This window comes from Octopus bimaculoides, chromosome Z (assembly GCF_046866305.1).
Source record: "Octopus bimaculoides isolate indiv1 chromosome Z, ASM4686630v1, whole genome shotgun sequence".
Lineage (NCBI taxonomy): Eukaryota > Metazoa > Mollusca > Cephalopoda > Octopoda > Octopodidae > Octopus > Octopus bimaculoides.
In genome coordinates, this window is record NC_142944.1 from 51,650,792 (window position 1) to 51,672,118 (window position 21,327).

Genomic DNA, 21,327 nt, shown 5'->3' on the forward strand with positions numbered 1-21,327 from the left:
ATCAAAAGTTAGTTCAAATTTTGGCACAAGGCCAGAAATTTTGAAAGGAGGGGGACAAGTCTATTACATCAACTCCAGTACTTGACAGTTACTTTATTTTATCGAACCTGCCCCACCCCACAAAAAAAATATGAAAGCCAAAGGTAACATTGAAGAATAATAATTTTGGTGCAAGGCCAATGATTTAAGGTGAGTTGAGAGGGGGGGGGGGGGCAAGTTAATTACATTGATCCTATTACTTGACTGTTACTTTATTTTATTGATCCCAGAAGGATGAAAGGTGAAGTTGACTTCTGTGAGATTTGAACTCAGTATAAACAGTCAGAACAACATACTACAAAACATTTCTTTCAACTCAATGATTTTGCAAATTCAATAATGCTGACCTTCTTAATCACTGGAGGTTAACAAAATCATCACCGACAGTACAGGACAATAGAGTGGGGGGTGAGGTGTACATAAAAAAAATGTGCAAAAAAGAACAAAAACAAAAAGAATTAAAACAGAAAAATATTCAAAAGAAAGGAGGCTTCTGAGAGTTACTTGTAAAAACCTCACAAAACTACAGTCACCACAATGACTAAGACAAGCACCCTCAACCCTCTGTCCCTCTCCAGTCGAGAAGTACATTATCAGAGCAGGTCTGTTCACTCAGACCTTATTCATCACTCATCCACTTCTCAACAAATTTACTGGGAAGTAGCACTTCCCTCTCCACCCACATCTCTCTTTTTGAGTGTAACTTGAAAAACTCGATGAGGGACGAGCCAGAGAGGGAGATGTCTGTTTTCAGCCCTTTTCATTAAAGTCCACAACAAAACCTCTTTTACCAATTCCATTAGACGGATAAAAACTACAATTCCCAACAAAAGGAAGGAGACAAGACAATCTTCACAATGGACTTAACCAGTTCCATCATACATGCAATAGCAGCTGTTTGACATGGTATATTGGTGTGGTGTAGTTATTGCGTAGTGTTTTGTGTGTTAATGTGTACAGTTCGTTAATTAATCGTTGCGTCTGTGGCTATGAAGTTTATGATGTTTCCTTTGCAGGTTTTGTCCTTGTTATAAGGTTTGAGTGTAGATGGAGTTGTATTTGTGATTGGTGTAGTGTTAACAATGCTGATGTTGTTTGTGGTGCTGGTCGTGGAGTTGGTGTTGATACTGTACTCCCTTCAAATCTCCCACTTGTACACATTCCCTCTTTCTGTTCTTGATATTTTATATATATATATACATATATCAAGCTTACCTTGACAAAAGTGTTAACCGCCATGATAGCCATATCTGGTTGACTCTTGGCATAGTTCATCAGGTATAAATACACCAACTTCTTCAATTCCAAATTGTCAGTCTGCATACAATTAACGACATCAGGGAAGAGCGCACTAGAAGATAAATTTCAAATTTGACATATATTGACTTTAATGAGAAACATATAATTAAATTCTTACCATTAATAGAATGACCCATTATGCTAGCACTAAGAGACTGATGCATCACATATATTAAAATTAAAATAAAGATGTTGGACATTAACAGAATGATCTACCATGGTGATTGAATGAAAATATCTTACAGTGATTTGTTTGAGTCACCACTCTTTACTCCAGTGGTTGGACACAGCTAGTTAAGAGAAATCAATCAAATTAAGTACTAAGATTCGACTAAGAGACAAAAATAAAACTAGCATGCCCCATGGTCCAAAAAGATTGAAAGATAAAAACAAATAAAAGAATAACTTGAGCTACAAACATCTAATGAATAAGTTTAGTAAAATACTAACCTGACATCTTTACCAACAGTCATGCTGGCAATAACTTTCTTCACAGCTTCCTTCTTTTTCTCTTTCTTGTCGCAGTTTAATTCAGCCTTCAGCTCAAATATCTCACCTAAATGAAAGGAAATCCCACAAAAATATTTAGAACTAAATGAGAATAACATTCTAAAGTAAAAATTAGTCTAAATGAGACAAAGAAATATCTTACTGGAATTTGCAAGAATCATGACATTAAACCATATATTGAAATCAATATTTTTGTACTTTATAACAACATACACACACATACACACAATGAGAATGACAAAGTAACATAACATACATACACACACATGTCCTTGATGACATCTGACAAGAAACACAAGACAATACCAACTGCAGATTAAGAAAACATTAAAGGCCCCAATACTATGAGAAAAAGAATTTATAACAATAAAAAAATTGATCAATTGATTAGTTAACAATAAAACTGAAGTGAACCCTAATCAGTGCATGTTATTTAGAAGTAAGGGGTGAGAAAAAACTCCCAATGTACAACAATAAGACTAAGAAGTGTTCTGCAACAGAAATATTTGACAGAAAAGAAAATATGAAATCTATTTCAAACCGTTTTATATTTAAAAAGGAAAAAAAGATAAATTCTTGGCATTAAAAAAAAACAAAAACAGAAACTGTACCTTTTTTAGTGGTGGTAAAATATTTTGAATCTGTCATCTTGATGTTATTGGTCACACGGTACCTGCAATATAAGAGTAAATGATATTAATTTCTCATTTTTTAATTAGACACAAATGCTTGTTTATTTCAGAGAAAGGAGCAATGGTGCAAATGTAAGTTTATACCTTATGCAATGGCATTAATAATACAAGTATAATAATATAATAAGAGTAAATATTGATTTCATCTTTGACATACAGGGTCACTGTTTGTAGAGAATGGGTCTAGTGAACGAAATCAAAACTGGTTCTGGTTCATTTTTTATCAACTCTGTAAGGGGTCAGATTCAAACTGAGAATATAGGAGAGAACTACAAACTGCAAATCATTTTGTCCAGTGCACTATCCTTCCAGTCTCACCATTGCTTTGATAAAGACAAATATTAAAGAATAGTCACTTTTATTAGTTATAGGCTACATGAGATGGAAACTCTTATGTTGCCATTTGAGTTGCAAAAAACAGCAGTCAAATCCCCACCTGCTGAATCACACTGTACTGACTTAGAATAAAAAAGACAATGATATATTTTATAACGTAATCAAAGATATGCAACAAAAACGGGATGGTTGCAGCTAGAACACATTTGATCACAGGCATCTCAGTGGTAGACCTGGGGTTAAAGAACAATGGCTGAATTCCTTAACTAAAAATACAACACGAATGCAAATAGGACTTCTTTTCATCACCACCATTACCATCTTCTTTCCAGCTACTCCCACCCACTCTTATATAATGTAGGGTAACCATGTATCATCATCAAAGCAAGATACCTGTGCTTGTCCCTATATCATACTTTAGCCTCTCAGCACCTGACATAAAGCCCTTTCTCTCTACTACAACCCTACTCAGTCAAGGTTCTTTTCTTTGTCTTAAAAGTAACTTGGTGAACTCACAAATGCTGATCTCCTGAGGAAAAACAACCAGGACACTCTCTGTAAAGTGGTTGGTATTAGGAAGGGCATCAAGTCATATAAAAACCATGCCAAAACAGACACTGGAGCCTAACACAGTCCTCTAGTTTGTTGGATCCAGTCAAATTGTCCAACCCATGACAGCAGGGAAGACATATTAAATGATAATTATCAAAACAAACAAAATATTTGAGCGATACCAATGTAACAATATATAAAACATTTTCTCTATATATTAATTAAAGATAATTATAAAAATTGATGTCCATCAAGTTTGTTTGAAATGAAAAAATTGTATTAACCATTTAACATTCAGATTATTCTGTTAAATATAAAGCTTATTTATTCACATTGTTTGAATTAATCAGACATTATCTCATAGCTTCAAGATGTTGATGATGTAATAATTTATTTTTAGAATGATAATGTAAGGTAGGTGTGACAAATAGGATTTGGTCAGTTTGAACCTAAAATGGGTAGAATATTTGGGCTGGAATACGGCCAGTTTGAATACATAACGGTTAAGCCATAAATAGTATTCTTCGTTAAGTTTTACAGAAGTGATAAGTTCTCTGCAAAGTCTGAGATTTGGATTTATTTCCTACTTATTTTATATCAGGTGCAATTACCTCTAGAGTTGTCAGTTACAAGTTTCCAACAGGAAAATAAGTGGTTCACTGCATTTCTGACAATGAGAAAGATAGGGGGAGTGTCTCTAACAGGATGCAGAATAAATACCACAAGTGATTGTGTTTAAAAAACATCAGCTTTTTGGTTTTCTTGATGATATTCACATCCTTCACCGATACATATGCACATAGACTTCTGTAGTTTCTATGTACCAAATTCCATTCCAAGAAGCTATAGGAGACATCTGCTCTAGGTACCATCCTGTGAGGTCAAAGTTTGAACTATACATTTGCTTAATTAACTTCTTAACCATACAGCAATATTTAGAACCATTTAATTTTTCTATATAAATGCTTGAAAGGGTTTATCTCTCTGTCTTTATTTCTTGATATTTTGTACTATCATTTATTTAATGGCTTCAGTTGTAGACAATGGCCATGCTGGGGAACCTCTTACAAAAGTTTTAGTCAACTATCTCAACAGTACTTTTATTATGATACTTTATTTCCTTATTTCATTGATCTCATTTAAGATACAAAATGCAAAATGACATTGGTGTTGCATAAAATAAAATGAAAATTCACATCACAACTGCTTGTCGATTCCTTTACTCCTATGTTGAAATAAGTTTAGACACTGCAAATTTTATCAAGCTCACTCAAATTGTTGAGCTTCATTATCCAATTCCATACTCTGCAAAATGTCAAAATGTGCCAGTGTATTCTAAGAGCAGAGTAAGATAAAATATGGTTGTTCGCAGAAGAGGATCAGGATACCAGTGTCAGTTTAGATAAAGGTGATAGCTTTTGTTATCTAGATGTAATTAGCAAGGAAGGTTGCTTCTATGAAAATATACTAGCCAGAGTAAGAACAGGTTAAGGGAGCTACAACTGCTGTTGCTGCTGGCAACTAAGGTCTTTTCTCTCAAAGTAAAGGGCAGATTTTTATGACACATTTATTAGAACTAAAATGTTGCATGGTAGTGAGACATAAGCCATGAATGTAGAGGACTCTGGGAGATTGGAAAGAGATGAAACAAGCATGTACTGTTGGATGTGCAATGAAAATGTGCATGATTGTCAATATAAATGATTGAGAGAAAAAAACAATTGGATATAAGATGAATCAGATGTACAGTGCAAGAAGAAAGAAAACTGAACTGGTATAGACATGTGATGCATATGGAAGAGGACAGCTGTATAAAGAAGTGCTAATCACTAAATGGATGGAGCTGGTGGAAGAAGACCCAGGAAGACATCAGATGAGATGGTGAAAACTGATCTTAGAACTTTGAACCTCATGGAGGATGATTGGTGATATGTGGTTCTCAAGAAGACCCAGCCACCTCAGCAAAACTGAGTTCTGGTAAAGGCTGTGTGGGTGTGTGTATAAATTAGTGGAACCTTCACCCAATTTCCTCCCTCCTCCACCATCATCTCCCCTAAGTGTAGTTCTTCCACGATACCACTTTTCTTACTACCCAGAACCATTTCACTTGTTATCCACTCTTCATCCTTACTGTTCTCCACACCCACACTTTCACTGATCACCCACCCCCACTGAGCCACTGAATTATCTCCTCATCCCCGCATACACTAATTATGCCTCCTCTCCCTTCCCCATCCACCCTTGCAACCAACCCAACAGTATGTCACCTCTCTTTTGTTGTTCTCCTGTCTACTGCATTATCATTATAATTCTGCTGCACTGCACAATCAAACATCTACTCCTCCTGCTCACTCCTGGTCCCTTTGTCCTATTCATTCTGATCCATTTCGTATCTTGAAGGTCTTGTGACATCTCATCACCATTATTTGTATTGCTTTCCAGCTCAACCTGATCACTCCCGGCCTCTCTTCCAATATGCGAGTAGCCATGTAGTTCCTCTACAAGAAACCTGTTCTGTTTCAGCCCTTCTCTCTCTCACACTGTACCCTTCTTTATTCCTCCTCTCTCAGAATAATGTTGGCACCACTCCCATTTGGGATCAATAATCTTGCAAGCTGCACAGTGACCTCACCAGAGATGAGGGCATGAAAAAAGCACCCTGGACACTGTAAAGTGGTTCGCATTAGGAAGGACATCCAGCTGTAGGAACCAAGCCAATGCAGACAATAGAACACAATGTAGTCCTTGGACTCATCAGATCCTGTCAAACCATTAAGCCCATACTAACATGGAACATGGATTTTAAATGATGATGATATATATATATATATATACACACACACACGTTCATACATACATACAAAGAATGGTCCAAAAGTCATGCACCAAGATGTAAACTAATCTAATTATAAATGAAATGAATAATGTAATGCAAAAAGTCATGTTTTGGTGCATGACTTTGGCCCACCCTGTCTCCCCTATCCTCTCTAATTTTCTTTTTCCTACCTTTCACTGTTTTCTATCTGTCTCTCTCTCTCTCCCCTCTTTCTCTTTCTCTCTCTCTCTCTCATTGCTCACACATGACCATCGTCCCTCTTTCTTTTCCTCACATAACCATCCTTCTTTCCTGCACAGATGTTCTAAGGACTGGATGTCTCCTATCTCTCTCTTCTATCTTTTCTCTTTTCAAAGAAAATATTTCTCTCAGCGCTCACTATTTTCCCCCTCATTCAGGTCTAACAACCTTCCATGTTTGTTTTTGTTCAGTTTCCCTGTATAACTCCACTGTCCTGTTTTTGTTCCTAACTTTGGCCCTCCATAAATCCCAAATTTTATTTTGGTCTTTATGGGAGCAACTGTCTTTGATTGCTCAAAATGGAGAGTAGATAGACAGCCGACAACTGATGAAGGGTCATTCTTTGTATTACTTGTCCTTTTTTTTACTCTCATTATTTGAGTATTTAATTCATTTTGTTTTCGTATTTCATGTTGTTTACTGTTGGTGACATCCTGTACCCATATATGTATATATATATTATTTATATTATATGTATGTATGTACATAATGGTATAATGTATATAAAAGCACAAATATAAACTGCTTGTAAGTTAAATATTTATAACACATTTAAATCTCGTTTTACTTTGAAACAAGAAAATATGACCAATATGATGTAAAAGTACCGAATTTGCCAAATCCTGTTTCTACAATTTCTCAGTTAACCTGAAAGCAAATACATTGAGAAATGTGATAGTCTGTCACATCCTGCAGTCATCATCATTTAACATCTGTTTACTATGGTGGTATGGGGCTTCGTCAGATTCTATTCAAACATTCTTGTTCTAGACAAGTTGGATGACTATGTCTTGTGTATGTTTCATATGGCATGATTTCTGACTGGATGCCCTTCCTAGCATCAACCACTTTATAGTTTATTATAAAATGGTAAGTGCTAAAGAAGGAAGTCTAATACCTTAACTTCACACTCATTGCTCAAACCAACAAGAAAATCTTTATGTTATCATTCAATCTGATAGAAAATGCAAAATGGTGCATTAACATCTTCTGCCCAATCTGATAGAATTCTGGCAAAACTGTGTAGCAACAGATCGCCAGCAATTGCTTCATCACAAATTGCCGTCCTAGCTCCTGCAAAAAGGGATTACCCTGCTTTGTATAATCAGGGCAGCGCAAAAAGTTGTTTTGCACAAGCATTTGTATGGCCAATTAGACGGATGAAATTTACATATGCTTAATAATGTTACACAAAACAGCCTTTAGACTTTTCCTATTAATTTCATCATCTTTTGAATTTTGAACATATTTACATCATAAGGGTTTTTTCGTTGTAAGGCTTTCTTTTTTAGTTGATTTTCACCTAGCAAGACTTATCATAGATAGCGTAATAAGTCACACCCAGACAACGTCGGGTTATACTGCTAGTTGGATAATACAGGTTTAAATATATCATGTCTGAAGTGAAGGCAAAATGGTCACAGCTGAAATTACCTTGATCATACAGCTGCTTAATAAGAGACAACCTGGGACTAAACAGTCATTTACTTATATATATTTTTAAGGGATCACATATAATTCCTTCAATTCTTTTGTACAAGAGTTCTTTTGTTGAAATTCTTTTGTTGAAAGAGCAAAAACAAAATTAATAAATTAGGCGCAGGAGTGTGTGGTAAGTAGCTTGCTTACCAACCACATGGTTCCGGGTTCAGTCCCACTGCATGGCACCTTGGGCAAGCATCTACTGTAGCCTCGGGCCGACCAAAGCCTTGTGAGTGGATTTGGTAGACGGAAACTGAAAGAAGCCCGTCGTATATATGTGTGTATATATATATATATATATATATATATATATATATATATATATATGTATATATGTTTGTGTGTCTGTCCCCCCCCCCCAATCGCTTGACAACCAATGGTGGTGTGTTTACGTCCCCGTAACTTAGCGGTTCGGCCAAAGAGACCGATAGAATAAGTACTAGGCTTACAAAGAACAAGTCCTGGGATCGATTAGCTCGACTAAAAGGCGGTGCTCCAGCATGGCCACAGTCATGAAACAAGTAAAAGAGTAAAAAGAGTAAAGAGTAACACTACATTTACTTGCCAGCCAAACAAGCCAAACAGCTATTGCTACACAAGAAAACATTATGGCTTTCATAAGCTATGCCAGTATTTAATTTACCTCTGAATCGCACTGACACACAACCTCATTAAATTATATAGCACTGCTACGACAGCACTTTTTTTAATTGCTCTTCTTTCCTACAAATAATTTCTAAGCACACAAGCAACAACTAATCAGCCTTTTTATCTTTTATCTTTTACTTTTTTCAGCAATTAGACTGCAGCCATGCTGGGGCACCACCTTGAAGAATCTTTAGTCAAATGAATTGACCCCATTACTTTTTTTTTTTTTTTAAACCTGGCATTTATTTTATCAGTTTCTTATGCCTAACTGCCAAGTTACAGGGATGTAAACATACCAACACTGGTTGTCAAGTGGTAGCGGGAAACTAATACAGACACGACACATATGGAGTGGTTGGTGTTAGGAAGGGCATCCAGCTGTAGAAACCGAGCCAAAATCAGACTGGAGCCTGGTACAGTTCTCCAGCTTACTAGTTTCACTCAACAAACCATCTACCCATCCATGCCAGCATGGAAAGCAGACACTAAATGATGATGATGATGATGATGATTATATATATATATATATATATATATATATATACACACACACACACACACACATACGATGGCTTTCTTTCAGTTTCTGTTTACCAAATCCACTCACAAGGCTTTGGTCAGTCTGAGATTATAGTCGAAGACACTTGCCCAAGGTGCCATACAGTGGGACTGACCTGGAACTATCATCATCATCATCATCGTTTAACGTCCGCTTTCCATGCTAGCATGGGTTGGACGATTTGACTGAGGACTGGTGAAACCGGATGGCAACACCAGGCTCCAGTCTGATTTGGCAGAGTTTCTACAGCTGGATGCCCTTCCTAACGCCAACCACTCAGAGAGTGTAGTGGGTGCTTTTACGTGTCACCCGCACGAAAACGGCCACGCTCGAAATGGTGTCTTTTATGTGCCACCCGCACAAGCCAGTCCAGGGGCACTGGCAACGATCTCGCTCGAAAATCCTACAGGAGCCAGTCAGGCGGTACTGGCAACGGCCACGCTCAAAATGGTGCATCTCATGTGCCACCCGCACAAGAACCAGTCCAGGGGCACTGGCAACGATCTTACTTGGCTTGCCGGGTCTTCTCACGCACAGCCCATTTCCAAAGGTCTCGGTCCGTAGTCATCGCCTCGGTGAGGCCCAATGTACGAAGGTCTTGCCTCACCACCTCAGCCCAGGTCTTCCTGGGCCTACCTCTTCCACGGGTTCCCTCAACTGTTAGGGTGTGGCACTTTTTCACGCAGCTATCCTCCTCCATTCTCACCACATGTCCATACCAGCGCAATCGTCTCTCTTGCACGCCACAACTGATGCTTCTAATGTTCAGCTTTTCTCTCAAGATACTTACACTCTGACGGGTATTCACATTGACATTACACATCCAACGGAGCATACTGGCTTCATTCCTTGCGAGCTTACGTATGTCCTCAGCAGTTACAGCCCATGTTTCACTGCCATGTAGCATGGTTGTTCGTACGCATGCGTCATACAGTCTGCCTTTTACTCTGAGTGAGAGTCCCTTTGTCGCCAGCAGGGGTAAGAGCTCTCTAAACTTTGCCCAGGCTATTCTTATTCTAGCAGCTACACTTTCAGCGCACCCACCCCCACTACTAACTTGGTCGCCCAGATAGCGGAAGCTATCGACTACCTCTAGTTTTTCACCCTGGAATGAGATAGAAGTTGTTTCCTGTTTGTTTGCAGTCTTTATTGCACCTGAACATCTGCCACAAACAAAAACTAACTTGCTAGTTAACCTGCCTTTGATGTTGCTGCACCTCTTATGTGTCCATAGCTTGCACCGGGTACATCTTATAGAGTTACTACCTACTCCTTTTCTACATACTGAGCAGGGCCATCTACCTGAAGGGGTTTGTGTTTTATCTACCTTCCTACTTATTAGGATTTTGGTTTTAGCTAGGTTGACTCTAAGGCCCTTCAGTTCTAGACCTTGCTTCCACACCTGAAACTTCTCCTCTAGTTCTGATAGTGACTCCGCAATTAGGGCAAGGTCATCAGCATAGAGGAGCTCCCAGGGGCAGCCTGTCTTGAACTCCTCTGTGATTGCCTGGAGGAGTATGGTAAATAATAGGGGGCTGAGGACGGAACCTTGGTGGACCCCTACCTCTACCCGGAATTCATTGCTGTACTCATTTCCAACCCTCACCTTACTGGCCGCATCTCTGTACATGGCTCGCACAGCTCTCACTAGCCATTCTTCTATCCCAAGTTTCCTCATTGACCACCAGATAAGGGATCGGGGGACCCTGTCAAAGGCTTTCTCCATGTCAACGAAAGCCAGGTACAGAGGTTTATCCTTGGCTAGGTATTTCTCTTGCAACTGTCTCACTAGAAATAAGGCATCAGTAGTGCTTTTACCTGGCACGAACCCAAACTGCATCTCATCTAAATTGATTCGCTCCCTAATTAGTTGGGCTATGACCCTCTCTGTAACTTTCATAACCTGATCTAACAGCTTGATGCCTCTGTAATTATTTGTATCTAAAGCGTCCCCTTTACCTTTGTAGCAGTTGACTATGATGCTGCTACACCAGTCATAGGGTATGACTCCTTCGTGTATCACCTGGTTCGTAATACGGGTGACTAGGCTATAGCCAACACTGGCAGATATTTTGAGCATCTCTGCAGTGATTCCTGATGGGCCGGGGGCTTTCCCGGTCTTCATACTCTTAATTGCTTTATCTACCCTGGTACTATCAACTCGGATAGCTGGTCCCTCTATTGGGTCGACATAAGGCAGGCTCTCTTTCTCCCATTCATTCTCTTTATTAAGCAATCTATCGTAGTGGCATCTCCAGACCTCTTTCTTTGCATCCTCATTTAATGCAAGCGTACCATCATCCATGCGAACACATTTCTCTCCTACAACATCACTATTCTCTCTCCTACACTGTCTTGCAACCCGAAATACCTCGAGTCTTTGGTCCTCACGGCGCAGAACATTGGCAAATCTTTCCTTATCTGCTTCCCCTCTGGCTAAATAAACCTGTCGCCTAGCCTCCCTTCTGGCACATTGGTACAATTCCCTGCTACCACCGTTCTTCCAGTCCTTCCAAGCTTGTTTCTTTTGTCTAATAGCCCTGTCTACCTCCTTGTTCCACCACCACGTTACTCTGGGTTGGGAGGGGACCTTACACCACCCACAAATCTGGTCGGTGGCTTTCAACAGGTTGTCCCGCAGAAATCTCCAATTGTCTTCCACGTTGTATGATGCTATATCCCCTTCTATTTCGTTAAATGCTTCAAGTAACTTGTCTCTAAGTCTCTGTCCGTTTGCAGGGTCTTTAAGCTTCCACACCCTTCTTCTCCAAGCCTGTCTAATTCTGGGCACCCATTTTGCCTTGATCCCAAAGTCGCTAACTACTAATCTATGTTGTGGGGTACATTCTTCGCCAGGGTAGGTTTTGGCATTTATAAGCCGCCCTCTTTCCCTATTTCTGGCGAGGATGTAGTCGATTTGGCTAGAGTGTCTGCCGGAGCGGTAGGTGACTAGGTGACTGGCAGGTTTCCTGAAGTTGGTATTGCAGACCATAAGATTGGTTGCATCACAGAACTCCAGCAGTCTGGTTCCCTCCTCGTTGCGGGAACCGAAGCCATAGCCTCCATGTATGCCATGGAAGCCCCCAGCACGACGTCCGACATGACCGTTGAAGTCTCCAGCCACAAAGAGAAGGTCCCTGTCACTCGTCGACGAGGTAGTTTGCAAGAGGGTGTCATAGAATTGGTCTTTCAGACCATCTGGTAGCCCAGGTTGAGGTGCATAGGCTGAGATGACAGTAGCTAATCTATGATGAAGCACTAGTCTGATCTTAAGTACTCTGTCACTTACTCTAACGACCTCGATTACCTTATCCACCCATTTCTCCGCTAGAAGTATTCCTACGCCCCCGACCCCGTCAGTGTTCCCTGCCCAGAAAATCTTGTACCTGTGTTCTTTGCCTGTGAGGAACCTTGCAGAACCTCCTCTCCATCTTACTTCCTGGATGCAGCACATATCTACGCATCTCCGTTCAAGCATCTCAACAATTTCACCAGATCTACCTTTCAGCGTGCCGACGTTGAGAGTGCCAATCCTAACAGTATGGGTGTTGGGGGTGTGGGCCTGTAGCCTGGGAAGAGGAAAAGCAGTGTCGTGTACCTGAAAAGAAAACTTGCAATTGGAAGAATTCATAAGCAAAACATTACCTACAACCTGCAAACATTTCTCAACCTTAATGCGCTACCCAAAGGTAGGGGAGAGGATGGCCAAGGCCACTAGATGGGTTCCGGGAGACAGCCGAGGTTGACAGGATGACAAAGGGATGAACTTCCGGTGGAGGGGGCGGGATGACAGAGGAATGAACTTCCGGTGGAGGGGGTGGGATGACAGAGGAATGAACTTCCGGTGGAGGGGGTGGGATGACAGAGGAATGAACTTCCGGTGGAGGGGTGGGATGGCAGAGGAATGAACTTCCGGTGGAGGGGGTGGGATGACAGAGGAATGAACTTCCGGTGGAGGGGGTGGGATGGCAGAGGAATGAACTTCCGGTGGAGGGGGTGGGATGACAGAGGAATGAACTTCCGGTGGAGGGGGTGGGATGACAGAGGAATGAACTTCCGGTTGAGGGGGTGGGATGGCAGAGGAATGAACTTCCGGTGGAGGGGGTGGGATGACAGAGGAATGAACTTCCGGTGGAGGGGGTGGGATGGCAGAGGAATGAACTTCCGGTGGAGGGGGTGGGATGACAGAGGAATGAAACTTCCGGTGGAGGGGGTGGGATGACAGAGGGATGACAGACGAATGAACTTCCGGTGGAGGGGGTGGGAGGGCGGGTTACCGCCAGCGAGTAGAGAGGGCTCTTAATTGTAGATTTTAAATATTTGAGAGACAACAATGCATAAATCGTAATTTTTTAAAAGAGCAATGAATTCTGGGTGATTAGAATATAACGTAGCATGAATTTAGGAAGCTTAGAAAATGAATAAGCATGAATTTAAGACAACAACTGAATTCAATTGAATTTCATGGAGAGAAACAAGAAAGCGCAAGGTATTGAGATGTTTGAGGCCGTAAATAAATAAAAATCTCTATCTTATCTGCATCTTGGGTATTTCGTCGTAGTACGTCAGCGAGATAATTTAGAATGGGTTTCTCATTTATATATAGCCAGAACCTGAAGACCTTAAAGGAAAAACTACGAAGGGGGATGGAGGGGTAGACAGAGGCATGGCGGGAGAAAAGATCATCATCATCATCATCATATATATATATAAAGAGAGAGAGAGAGAGAGAGAGGGAGAGGGGGGACCAGTCAAGCAGCACATCACGCTGTAATTCTTGGGCTGAGAAATCAACACTTAAAAGCCATAATTTTAAGGAGCGATAAGAATTTTTGAATAAAGGAAAATGGGTAGTGGTGGTGGGTAGGTACCGCCAGCGAGTAGAGAGGGCTCTTAATTGTGGTTGGGAAGGAAAAATTCTAACAAAATGAGAGTCCTCTAATGACCACATTTACTTATGCATGATGATGATGATGATGATGATGATGATGATGATGTGCATGATTCTTAGGTCTCAAGAACAATTTGCAGAAACATAGGTTTGCAATGGCTTCTAATACATGATGAATCCCAGACAAGCAGACTCATACCACTTGAAACATCAACGTACTTTATGGGTTGGATTCAATAAGTTATATTCAAAAAGTAAACCAATTTGCTTAAGACATGAGCAAAATTTATTACAAACTATTAATTAACCATGATTCAAATGTTTACCAACTGAAACTTATCTTAGGTTATCTGATAAAATGTTTATATGGATAATATTAATGGTGAGCTGGATTAATATAAAATTATAGAACTATTGAATTTAACTCTTTAGTATTTAAACTAGTCATTCCGGCCTAAATATTTTATCTCTTTTATGTTCAAATTGGCCATATCTGGCCTCTCATACCTCCCCTACCATGTCATTCCAAAAATAAACAATCACACCACTGCAATTTCAAAGCTATGAGATAATACATGATTAATTTAAAACAATGTGAATAAATAAGCATTACATGTGAGAGAGAGAGAGAGAGAGAGAGAAAGAGAGAGAGAGAGAGAGAGAGAGAAATCCAAATGCCAAACAGTTAAAGAAAATTAAATTCTCAAGGATGTGTTCCATTTACAGTTCTTCTAAGATAGTAGGGTGTAATTCGAGGAAGATTTGCTAAAAAGACGACATTTAATTTACTAGAGACTGTATCTTTTATCTAATCAATATTGTAGAACAGAGAGCAAAAAACAATTTGGTAAACACAAACATAGAATTGAAACAAAGAGTTCATGCAGATTATAAATGTGAAAGATTTTTAAGAGTTATCAGTAGACTTTACATATTTTATATACACAGGATTTAAATTTGAGCTATTAGTTTCATGTCTCCAAAAATACAAAGGTCAGACAACCTTGTATAGCATGCCATATATTTCCAAGCTAGTGTTTTCAGTGACATGAAACAAAGAGTTGCTTGAACTTAAATCCTCTGTATATAAAATGATATTTATTTCTCAATGGATGGAGTACTTTTTTTTTTTTGGTTGATCCCACCAATAACAGAGCAGTACATTTTATATATATATATATATACACACACACACACACATACATACATAAATACAGTGCCTGTTGTTATTTCTGTGTAAGGGTTTTAAGCTGGCGTCTAAGAAATTTGGACACAATGATCTTCAGTGAGCTTGCAGAGTAGTTGATTGTGCAAGATCTTAGTACAAAAGCAACAGGCCTGAAGTATACCACACTTCATGTATTGGGTACTTTGGGGTTAAACATGGGAAAAGAGCCAATAATTTGTTTTGCAAGGCTTCTGATACAGGTGTGAAGGAAATACAGAAGAAAACACAACTTAAACCAAAAACCAAGTCTGAATGCTCACAACAGAGTAGAATTAAAATGGAATAAAAACACCAAAGAGCCAAGTGGTGGTATAAAACTGTGCAACAGAAGATTAAATTCATCATCTATTATATATTTGAATACGTTAATTACACAGCCTTAGAAACTTACAGTGCATTTGCAGGTAATAGAGTAAGTGAAGAAATCAGTAAGATTTGTAAAATGTTTTTTCAGGTATTAGAAGCTAGCTTGTAATGAGCAACATTTTGACCAAGTGGAAAGAATTAACCATTTATTTTTGTGCTATTGAAAACAAAGATATGAGGAATTATTCACAGGGGAGCAGGATGCTCTAAATAAGCTTGAAGTTGTTGATTTCATGATAGATTTTCCAGTAACTTTTGACTTGTGCATAGTGATAACCAGGGTGGGTATATGTGTACTACAGGGTTTCCAAATATTTAAGTGTTACTATGAGAAATATTCCTCTTACATCATAAACATGGTAAACTGCTGGTTGTACAAACAATGTTCAAAGAAAATTTCCTGCTGAAAATTAACGAGATTATTATTATTATTATTTTTATTATTGTGTCTATATGAAATGTTTCCACATTTTTAAACAATCTTGCACATTCAAAATCAGAGTACATTCATTCTCATCGCAGCTGTCAGATTATGTTGTGCAAAACTGCGCTAACACTATCTTTAATCTTATGAGATAATGAGTAACTTCTTTAGAATGTATTCAAACATAGCTTAACAAACAATTCAGACTTCAATAGTTACACTGAAGAAAGTAAAAGTGGAAATGGAGATGTTGTGTAAGTATAGGAGCCAGAGTAAGGACAGAGAGGTAAAAAGTTAAGGGAACAATTACCTCTGTTAGCAACAAAGTGTTTTTCTCTCTCTGAGCAAGGTGTAAATTATATGATGTTCATGTGTGAAATTCTATGTTGTATTATTGTGAAACGTGGGCACTGACTACAGAGGATATGCAACGGCTGGAGAAGAACAAGTGAAGCATGTTCTGATGGATGTACAACATTAGTATATATGAATGACGAAGAACTGACAAGCTGAGAGGAAAACTAAGTTTAAGAGGAATTAGCCCCAGTGTGCAAGAAAGATGTCAGTGCTGGGATGAGCATGTGATGCGTTGGAATGATGCTAGTTGTGTAAAGATGTAACATGTAATGCAAGTGGAAGGAACTGGCTGAAGAAAAAGGCTGAGGAAGACATGGGAAGAAGGGAAGAAGGCTGAATGCAAAATTGTGTGTCATAAAGGAAAAAACAAGGACCTAAAAAGTGATGAGCCACTGTGTTGAAAGAAACTTCCTGACCCATGCCAGCACGGAAATTGAATATCAAATGAGCATGATGAAAAGACTTTACATTTAGACGACTAAATTGATTGTAATACGTTAGCTCAGTGCATGAGTATTTTAATGCTGTGCCTATTTGTGATATTGTGCCTATTTGTGATTCTGTGCCTATTTGTCAGGTTGTGCCTATTTGTGATGCTGTGCCTATTTGTGATGCTGTGCCTATTTGTGATGCTGTGCCTATTTGTGATGCTGTGCCTATTTGTGATTCTGTGCCTATTTGTGATACTGTGCCTATTTGTGATACTGTGCCTATTTGTGAGGCTGTGCCTATTTGTGAGGCTGTGCCTATTTGTTAGGTTGTGCCTATTTGTGATTCTGTGCCTATTTGTGATACTGTGCCTATTTGTGATACTGTGCCTATTTGTGATACTGTGCCTATTTGTGATACTGTGCCTATTTGTGAGGCTGTGCCTATTTGTGAGGCTGTGCCTATTTGTGAGGCTGTGCCTATTTGTGAGGCTGTGCCTATTTGTGATTCTGTGCCTATTTGTGATTCTGTGCCTATTTGTGATACTGTGCCTATTTGTGAGGCTGTGCCTATTTGTGAGGCACAGTGTCACAATTAGGCACAGTATCACAAATAGGCACAACCTGACAAATAGGCACAGTATCACAAATAGGCACAGCATCACAAATAGGCACAGCCTCACAAATAGGCACAGCCTCACAAATAGGCACAGCCTCACAAATAGGCACAGAATCACAAATAGGCACAGTATCACAAATAGGCACAGTATCACAAATAGGCACAACCTGACAAATAGGCACAGCATCACAAATAGGCACAGAATCACAAATAGGCACAGCCTATTTGTGATGCTGTGCCTATTTGTCAGGTTGTGCCTATTTGTGATTCTGTGCCTATTTGTGATACTGTGCCTATTTGTGATACTGTGCCTATTTGTGATGCTGTGCCTATTTGTGATGCTGTGCCTATTTGTGATGCTGTGCCTATTTGTGATGCTGTGCCTATTTGTGATGCTGTGCCTATTTGTGATGCTGTGCCTATTTGTGATGCTGTGCCTATTTGTGATGCTGTGCCTATTTGTGATGCTGTGCCTATTTGTGATGCTGTGCCTATTTGTGATGCTGTGCCTATTTGTGAGGCTGTGCCTATTTGTGAGGCTGTGCCTATTTGTGAGGCTGTGCCTATTTGTGAGGCTGTGCCTATTTGTGAGGCTGTGCCTATTTGTGAGGCTGTGCCTATTTGTGAGGCTGTGCCTATTTGTGAGGCTGTGCCTATTTGTGAGGCTGTGCCTATTTGTGAGGCTGTGCCTATTTGTGAGGCTGTGCCTATTTGTGAGGCTGTGCCTATTTGTGAGGCTGTGCCTATTTGTGAGGCTGTGCCTATTTGTGATGCTGTGCCTATTTGTGATGCTGTGCCTATTTGTGATGCTGTGCCTATTTGTGATGCTGTGCCTATTTGTGATGCTGTGCCTATTTGTGAGTCTGTGCCTTTTTGTGAGCTACTTGTTAATTAGTTGTATGCTGTATGAGAGAGAGAGAAAGAGAGAGAGAGAGAGAGAAAAGAAAGAGCAATTGCATTTACTTTTAATATGTTATTTCCAATATATTAAATAAGGAAAAAACAGTTACTTAGATAAATCTCAGAATGAATGTCGATATTCTTGACTAACCATTTAAATTCAAATACTGAATGAAACAAAGCAGTGTGGCTAAGAAGTTTGCTTCACAACCACATAGTTTAGGCTAAGCCCCACTGCATGGCAGCTTAAGCAAGTACCTTCTACTATAACCCAAAGCTTTGTGAGTGGATTTGGTAGATGGAAACTGAAAAAAGCCCTTCACATATTTGTCTTCAATTCAGAGTACCTTACTGCAACTTCAGCAAGTGGGTGTATAATAAATTGATAGGGAATAGACAGTAGACATGCTGTATAATCAAGTGATTCAAGGGAGGGTATGTGATTAAGAAATTTGCATAGTTCTAAGCCAAATTCCTTTGCATAAGACCTCAGGTAAGGTAACTTCTATAATAAATCTAAAAATTACTAATGCTTCATAAAATGCTGTACAGACATATGTAGAAACCCATCATATTTATATCATCCTCATCATCATTAATGTCTGCTTTCCATATTGGCATGGGTAGAATGGTTTGACAGAAAACTGACAAGATGCAGGGCTGTATTGAGCTCCAATGTCATTTTTGGTCTGGTCTCTGCAGTTGAATGCCCTTCCTAATGCCAACCAATTAACAGTGTACTGTATGCTTTTTTTTTTTCCATAACACTAGCAAAGTTGCAATTCAACTTGCAAGACAGAAACGAACAGAAGAGGAAGATATAGAAAGAAGTATTTGGGAGGGGAAGGTGGCAATGTATGGTGGTGGTGGTGGGTGGGTCTGTATAACATACACACACACACACACCAGCAAGAGAACTGGCATGTGCTATTTACTTGAATTTCACAGACTTCCTTATCACTCTCACCACCAGAATGGAAATGAATAAGTGATTGGCCTTTTGATGCTATGATGCAAAAAATGAATTATATAAAGTTAAAATTAAAAACACTGCCAACAACACAATATGTTAAAATTGTAGATCAATGTGTCTTTCATAAGCATTCAATTTACTAATTATATGCTACATTCAAAGATAACTGGGATATGTTGATTGTCAGCTGAATAACAGTGAACTGAGCAGAGTGTCTGTGAGCCTAGCTGGGCACCTGTTGGCTAAATGGGACAGCTGTCGACTCAACCAGATAACAGTCAACTGAAAACAACAAACAGTCAATGGAGTACATTGCAACAGTGAAATGAGGACAACAACTGCCAAATGAATATGGCAGCTGACAGCCAAATCACACAACTCAAGTCTGTAGAGTACAAATGCTACCAACTGAGTACAAAAACCGTGAATGGAGTACAACTGTCAAAGAAATGGACTGAACTCTGTAACAGTGAACTGAGCATAGCAATATTATATTTTGCGAAAATTGAAAATCTAATCTAGCAAATTTAATTTTCATATAGAGTTAGACAAAAATGTTTATAGGAGTGTCCCTAGAAAAACTTTAAAAGTTCACATGCCATGAGTAGTGTCGAATTTCTGACGCTTACCCTTCGTCAGACTGAACTTGTGGAACTATCATGATATGGATTATCACCGAAACATACAGATGAAACTGATTTACTTGAATTCTGGAGCTCACTTTGGTAAATATGCAGTTTGTAAAATGATCTGAAGTTGTCATTTCAAGGTAAAACATTGTCTGACCCATACATGTATACCTTCTACACCACATGGTTTACCATTTAGGAAAATTAATTGGCAACCAAAATTTTCTTTTTACAAATAAATTTAAGACCACAGAAGTGTGCATGTAAGAAATTTGATGAATAGTAAATGAATAGTAAATGAATAGTAAATGCAAAGAAACTACATCAATTAAGAAATAACTTCACTATTTGTCTGGAAGTGAGTTTAAAAAGTCACTAAATATCAAAAGATCACTATCCAATATTTATACAGGGTGTCCCGAAATTAAGGCAACTGAAGTTTTGGGCTTTAATAACTATCAATAAATGTGATAAGATATGAAAATTATACATCATTATAAAAGCTTAGTTTGTCTTCTTTTTGTTTCAGACTAGATAAATTTAGATTTCTAAATTAGATAATGGCTATAGACCAAAATACAATCATAACCTTCACCAAAGGAGGTGAAGGTAATATAGCTATAGCAAAAAATCTTAAAATTAACCAAACAGTGTAGAAAATTATCAAGAAATTTCAAGAGACGGGTGATCAACATGAACATGGCCAAAAAAAAAAGTGTGTATACCCCTCAGCTTATAATAAGTACTAGGAGAAAGAACCTTATCTACATTATGAAGACAAAGATATAGAGTAAAATATTACTGTAGAATTATCCTATACTTGGTAGCAAAGAAAACCAGACATTAAAACAGGTACAATAAAAACAATTTCAAATAAGTGTTACTTTTTTTTTTAAATTGTAGTAAATGTTTAGGAAAAAATACATTTTAAAAACTAAAATAAACATCAATAGAAGACCAAAATAAAGCTGCAAAACTATATTCCACCCAATCAAATGTGATCAAGTTGTTAGGAAAGATTTTTAAAATTATTCAAGACAATACCAGTTGTATGTTGCAGACACAAGATGAAAACAGAAAAAAAGGGGCAAGGTTGTTATGTGTCAATATGAAACAATAAAGGTTTATAGGAAGCAATGGTGATCTGTGAGAGACAAGCAGAACAATTAACACTATACTCCTAGTAAAATTTATTAAGGTTCATTATTTTTAAGTGCTTTGCATATAATTAGTCTGCTGTTGCATTAGCATATCAAATCCATATGAAAATGACACAGCTTGAATAAATTGATAATTTTAACCCTTTAGCATTCAAATTA

At 38.7% G+C, this 21,327-nt stretch overlaps 1 protein-coding gene across 4 annotated transcripts in view; it reads right to left on the reverse strand.

Annotated features, from left to right (window-relative positions):
* Window positions 1-21,327, reverse strand: part of LOC106871264 (AP-1 complex subunit beta-1) — a 63,481-nt gene that overhangs the window by 38,365 nt on the left and 3,789 nt on the right. For 2 of the 4 annotated variants that reach the window (XM_014917626.3, XM_014917625.3), the window contains exons 2-5: window positions 16,026-16,081; window positions 2,460-2,521; window positions 1,789-1,894; window positions 1,255-1,390 (exon numbers count right to left, since the gene is read on the reverse strand). In XM_014917626.3, the coding sequence (XP_014773112.2) occupies window positions 1,255-1,390; window positions 1,789-1,894; window positions 2,460-2,521; window positions 16,026-16,036 (315 nt within the window). In that variant the 5' untranslated portion in view covers window positions 16,037-16,081. The remainder of the gene's footprint in view (window positions 1-1,254; window positions 1,391-1,788; window positions 1,895-2,459; window positions 2,522-16,025; window positions 16,082-21,327) is intronic. The other 2 variants (XM_089365293.1, XM_014917627.3) reach the window with 1 other exon arrangement.